At 39.2% G+C, this 6,046-nt stretch overlaps 1 protein-coding gene across 3 annotated transcripts; it reads right to left on the bottom strand.

The window, feature by feature from the left end:
* Positions 1 to 337: 337 nt before the first annotated feature.
* On the bottom strand, positions 338 to 5,656 carry LOC133689389 (putative multidrug resistance protein). Of its 3 annotated transcripts, none has more exons than XM_062109240.1 (7): positions 5,146 to 5,656; positions 4,983 to 5,037; positions 4,309 to 4,493; positions 3,748 to 4,205; positions 2,950 to 3,490; positions 906 to 2,782; positions 338 to 812 (listed from the first exon to the last, which is right to left on the bottom strand). In XM_062109240.1, exons 1-7 carry the CDS (start codon positions 5,374 to 5,376, stop codon positions 443 to 445), a joined length of 3,717 nt encoding a protein of 1,238 aa, XP_061965224.1. In that variant the 5' UTR covers positions 5,377 to 5,656; the 3' UTR covers positions 338 to 442. The 3 variants fall into 3 exon arrangements, with proteins under 3 accessions (XP_061965224.1, XP_061965226.1, XP_061965225.1); XM_062109242.1 differs by having other exon boundaries at positions 4,983 to 5,045; positions 5,146 to 5,287; XM_062109241.1 differs by having other exon boundaries at positions 4,309 to 5,045; positions 5,146 to 5,287.
* Between the last annotated feature and the right edge of the window lie 390 nt (positions 5,657 to 6,046).

The following is a 6,046-nucleotide window of genomic DNA, read 5'->3' as shown; positions in this document are numbered from 1 at the left end:
TCTCTGTTCTTAACCTCTGAAATTTGTTGCCGATTTGTGAGATTTTGATAGAATATCCTTGCATTCCGTTCCACTGAAATTGGTAAACCAGTGTCCTGTGAGTATCAAAAGAGAGTTAAACATGATAATCAGGATGGGTAACAACTGTGGCATAGTAAAAGGACCCTTGCACTGCAAATTTCTACGAACAGAAGGCACTTGCATTTAAACTTCATGATCAGTCATGGGGCTTTCCCTCATGGAGATGAGGCATCGTTGTGGCTGCAGGCTAGATTCTAGCTTACATTTCAATACTGAAACCAAGAGATATAAGAATAACAACAAATACACTCTCACAAATCGGAAATGATTTATCATCTATATATTAATTCAGAAAAAAATTCTATATATCCCTGCACATTCTTTATCCGGGTTCACTACTTGTAGTTAGCTAGGGTCGTCATCAAATGACAGAAAGTTGTTGGAGTTTTACAAGTGCATAGTATGCACCCTTTTCTCCTAGAGCAAGAAGCTCACTGTGATTTCCCTCTTCTATGACCCTCCCTTTATCAATGACTACTATTTTATCAGCTTTCTGAATTGTCGACAATCGATGAGCCAAAACTAGGCTTGACCTGCCTGACATGGTCCTCTCTAGTGCCTCTTGAACAAGTTTCTCTGAATTAACATCTAGTGCACTTGTTGCCTCATCCAAGAGAAGTATTGCAGGATTTTTTAATATGGCTCGAGCAAGCGCTATTCTTTGCTTTTGCCCTCCTGATAGCTGCACACCTCTTTCTCCGCAGTAGGTCTCATATCCATCCCTCAGGGAGCTTCCATCGAAGTAGTAATTTAAGCAAATTTAGATTCTGAACTGACAATAAGAGAAAGAAATAAGAAGAAGAAAAATGAATAAGAAATTTCACCTTATAAATTCATGAGCATTCGCAATGCTTGATGCTTCAATTATCTCTGCTTCAGTTGCATTTTGTTTTGCATATGCAATGTTGTCGCGTATTGTTCCTGCAAAAAGAGTTGGTTCTTGACTTACCAACGCTATATGTGACCTCAAAGCCCTTAAATTATAGCGCATGATGTCGATTCCATCAACTTCAATTGAACCACTCAATGTGTTATAGAATCCCTCAATCAATCTGATGATGGTGGATTTTCCAGATCCACTTCTTCCAACCAATGCAACAAACTTTGCAGCTTCAATTTTTAGGTCTAATCCCCTCAAAATGATCTGTTTTGGTCTTGCTGGGTAGATGAAATACACCTGCTTAAACTCTATTTCTCCATTAATTTTTTCTGTCTTGATACCATCTGGATTCTCAGGGTCCATTTTAGTCTCTCTTTGTAGAATCTGAAAAACTGACTTCAGTGCACTGGTTCCCTTTGATAGGTCAGCTGTCATACTAGCAGTCTCCGCTATAACTCTCCCTGTTGACACCAAAATGAAAAAGATTTGAAAGAGGTGCTTGTATGTTATCTTTTTTTGGAACAACAGCTTCCCACCATACCAGCAAATTACAGCTATAAGGGCACTTGTGAGAAACTGTGAGACAAACAATCCAACCCCTGCATACCAAGATTGCTTGTTGCTTTCTTTCTTGGAGCTTACCTGTGTACGGTCATATAGTTTCAGAACCTTTTCCTGAGAGCCAAATGCCGTGATGATTTTGTGGTTTCCAAAAGCCTCACTAGCCAACTCACTACTCTCACTCTGTGCTTTGAGAATTTTCTTAGACATTATTCGCATTGTCATTTCTCTAAGATAGACGGCAGCTATGACACCTGGTTCCAGGGCAATAGCTACTAGTGCAAGTCGCCAAGACAACATCAAAGCTAAGACAACAGCCAATGTCGCTGATGAAACTGCCTGAGTCAGCAATGACAATCGATCGGTGACAAGAGTTCTCACCATTACCGCGTCTGTGGCCAATCTTGCACATATAGCCCCACTGCTGTTGTTTTCTTGATCAAACCATTCAATCTCAAACGTCAAGATTTTCTCAAAAACTGCCTCCCTAACTCTTTCTGTCAATTTCTCTCCCATTATCCCAAAATAGTAATGCTGAATCACGTTTGTCAGAAAAGTAAAGACAGCAAAGGCCAAGAATGCAAAGCAATAGATTCTTGTTTGAGACCTTATCTCGGTATGATCATTTTCAAAGTATACTGCTAGAAGCGCACCAAGACAGAATGAGTTCAATGGCGGAATTAATCCATAGCCAAGAGCTCCAACACAGCCTAATAGAGTTGACTTCCACTCAGGTGCTGTCATGCTTATCAGTTGCCTTAAATTTGGGGAACTGTCATCGTCTTGCTGCTGGTTGGTTATCATGCCAAAACTAGAATTTCGAGAGAGAGACTTGTCAGGTGTTTCCCCAACCCGAATGGTTCCATCATGAACAGTAAAAGCACTTCCATCCTCTGTATCTTCAGCTTCCAACAGAACTTCATCATTCATGTATGTCCTCTGCAGCTTCACCATTACTGCATATGTACCACTTGAGTTTTGTATAAGCTGTTCGTGTGAGCCAAATTCTCCCACTTGTCCAGAATGAATAACAGCAATTAAGTCAGCATTGCGGAGAGCAGACAAGTGGTGTGCGATGATGATAGTTGTTCGACCTATTGATGCCTGATTCAAAGCATCCTGGACGGCCTTTTCAGAAATTGAATCCAGTGCACTCGTTGCTTCATCGAGAAGAAGAATTTTTGGGTTCCTCAACAGTGCCCTTGCAATGGAAATCCTTTGTTTCTGCCCTTCAGACATTTGAGTTCCCAGTTGTCCAACCTGAAAAGTATGCAACATTGGCGCAAACATTAGTACCTTCCCATTCTTAGTTACCATAAAGATTGATAATCAAACATTAGTACCTTCCCATTCTTAGTTACCATAAAGATTGATAATACAATTACAAGCACATGGATGTCAACACTAATCCTATATTTAGGACTCACCTGAGTGTTGTATTTTTCAGAGAGTTTATTGATGAAGTTGTGAGCATTAGCAGCTTTGGCTGCTCTGATTACCTCCTCCATAGAAGCATCCTCTTTTCCAAAAAGAATGTTTTCTTTGATTGAGGTTGCAAAAAGTACAGGCTCCTGGGTTACTAGCCCCATTTGATTCCGCAACCATTTCAGCTGAAGGGTCTTTATGTCAACACCATCCAGGAGGATATCACCCCTAAGAGGTTCATAAAATCTCTCAAGCAAATTTATAACTGTTGATTTGCCTGATCCACTAGTGCCTACCAAACCAACAGTCTGGCCAGACATAACTTTAAGATTAAATTTGTTTAATACCAGGCTCCCTGGTCTTGAAGGATACTCAAACTCTATGTCTCTGAACTCCACTTCACCTTTGACATCTGATATGGTTTTGCCTTGTTCATCTGCAGAGTCAATTCCTGGGACACGATGAATCATCTCAAATATTCGAGCAGCAGCAATATTTGCCTCTATGAAGTACTTCACATTGATTAGAGAACCACCTAGAGAACTGAAAGGTTGAATGGTATCAAGTTTGATAGTTAATTCCACTGTAATGAAAGTGAATGAAACTGCTAATGACTATGAGAGTGCAGCAATCAATGAAGTTTCTTGGACATGATTGCCTTAAATATAACTGCTATAATGGCAATTCAGATGATCATCGCACCATGTGAATATGATCATCCTTATCATCGAGGTACATTTAACGGATAGCATATTAGAATATTAACAAGGATTGAACATTAAAAAATGCAGTGAACTTACAGTCCTCCATATATAATACACAATCCAGCTGTGAAAACATTTCCGCCTTTGGCTCCTCTGTTTATAACCAGGGTGCTTCCATACCAGCCTTGAAGAGCCCAAACTGCAAATGTAATGCCAACCGTACCGATGGCCATACCTTTCATCAATCCTTGTTTGATCCCTAGCTCTAAAGCTGGTTTCAATGCATTCTTATAATCCTTGGCTGTCCTTTCCTCTGCAACATAGGAATAAACAGTCCTGATTGATGACACTGCTTGCTCCACTATCCCTCCTGCAACTCCATAAGCTTCTTGGATCTTCTTTCCAACCTCACCTAGAAGCTTCCCATATACCAATCCTGGAATGATCAACATTAACAATGCAGGAATAGCAACTATAGCTAGTCTCCAGCTGAGGTATAATGCTGCCGCCTGGCCTGTGATGAACGTTGTTATGTTTGAAATGAAATTGGCTATCTGTGATTCAAATGCGATGTCAAAGTCAGTATGCTACACGAAACTCAGTAAGGAAACAATCAGGAATTGTTTAAATAATGTCAAATGAGGATAGGACAAGCACCTTCTCTGAAAGAACTCCTTGTATGGTAAGTGTGTTAACTGAAATATTGGAGACTACTTGAGAAGCGAGCGATGCACCCTGATTTGTGTCAAAGAAGCCAACATCTTGCCTCAACACTGCTTGTAAATATTGCCTGCGAAGTCGAAAGGTTTGCCTTTCGGCCGTGCGTGCCCAGCAGAATCCTTCTATGGATTACAAGAAGGCAATACCAGAAGGTGAGTGAAATAGCATTTACTATCTAGAAATCAACTCACATAATATATTAGGTTGGCCCATCAGTGCACACTATGTAATTGCTATACTAAAAGAGTGCGCTCTCAATCTTACTATATCTATATTTACTAAACAATAGACCAGCACTTGTTCAAATGCTGCTAGATGCAGCAATGGTAAAAACCTAACTTTGAACAAGTATATATAGTGGAAATTGAATAAAAATACAGTATATATTATGGTGGTATTTCTCCAGTTCTGTGATTGAACTCTCGAAAATCGTAATAGAACGCTAATGAAGTTACAATTGATAAAATGTAAGCATCTGATTAGTTTGGCCTCTCACTCAAAGCCTTAAATTGTTGGGTTTTAGATCCTCTGAACGCATATCATTCACATATTCCAAGTGATATGGGATCACCAAATTAGAAAGTAGGCTAGTAAAAGGGAAAAACAAATACCAAGAAAGGAGGCTGAAGCCACCCCAACAGCAACATAAGTTAAGGTCAAAGCAAACTGCAGTACTAACATAAACAAAAAGATCGTTAGATTTTGATTCCACAGTTTATGATGCTTGCTTTTATAAACAATTGAAGATTCTATTACTTGCATCTATGAACAAACCTTGTTTATCTCTTCAATAGTGACAGAAGTACCACTGTATTTGTTCATGAGGTCACAGAGAATTATCATGATTATTGCCATAGATGATCCATCTGCAACACTCCCCATTGATCCAAGTACCATAAGCAACATATCCATCCAATCTGACTGCTTCAATACAGTCTGCAATGATCCAGATGAGGCATCACTTGTTTTTCTCTTCGCTTCATCCCGACTGAGCTCAGCTGCCATTATTTTTCTGCTAATATTTCTTGCCAACTGGTATTGCTTTCACATGCGTTATATACGCTTGATTTCTGTCCACAATTGCTGGTCTAAAGTTGGAATTGATTGCAAGTCATAGTCAGCAGAAATAGTCAGCGGTGCTGTTCGCATTTGTACCGAGGATAGCTGATAAACATGTCTCCTTGAAAAGTCTAGCTGGCCATACAAATTCTTGTCCTTTCTGAGAACTTTCAACTTGTTTCTTCACCTATCTTGCAGCCATGATATCGACACAAGTATTGGGATTTGGGGCTATGTAGAAAATATGTGTTAACAAAAACTGGTTCCAGGATACGTTTTTACCGTTAAATGAAAAAGAAAACGAATAATTGTGTTAAATTATGCAGCAAGCAAAATATATTACTATTATGGTGATTGTGACAGAATTTAACATGGCGACAAATATTGAGTGCCTGATGGCTTTTGGGGTAAATAAACACGTTAACATCTTGGAATCTACAATATAATTTAATATGGCACCTTGTTGCTGTCATTATTTGTCTTGGGCAGCTTAAAATTTTATTTCCTCTGGCATTATAATATGTATATTTCTAATAACAAAAGCAACTTGAACTTTGTTTTATGAATGTTGTTCTAACCAGTAGCATAATTACGAAAAGAATGGAGCTCGTAGCCA

The sequence above is a fragment of the Populus nigra genome, chromosome 3, assembly GCF_951802175.1.
Source record: "Populus nigra chromosome 3, ddPopNigr1.1, whole genome shotgun sequence".
Classification (NCBI taxonomy): domain Eukaryota; kingdom Viridiplantae; phylum Streptophyta; class Magnoliopsida; order Malpighiales; family Salicaceae; genus Populus; species Populus nigra.
Note: the sequence above shows the minus strand (reverse complement) of the source record. Positions and strands in the feature narration are given on the sequence as shown.

What these genes read in the sequence shown, in the direction of transcription:
- LOC133689389 (XM_062109240.1), bottom strand. Translation starts at nt 5,376, where the DNA reads ATGGCAGCTGAGCTCAGTCGGGATGAAGCGAAGAGAAAAACAAGTGAT. An exon ending in GGCTTCAGCCTCCTTTCTTG is followed by an intron (nt 4,494 to 4,982) that starts GTATTTGTTTTT and finishes TGTAATCCATAG; the next exon opens with AAGGATTCTGCTGGGCACGC. An exon ending in AAGGAGTTCTTTCAGAGAAG is followed by an intron (nt 4,206 to 4,308) that starts GTGCTTGTCCTA and finishes TTTGAATCACAG; the next exon opens with ATAGCCAATTTCATTTCAAA.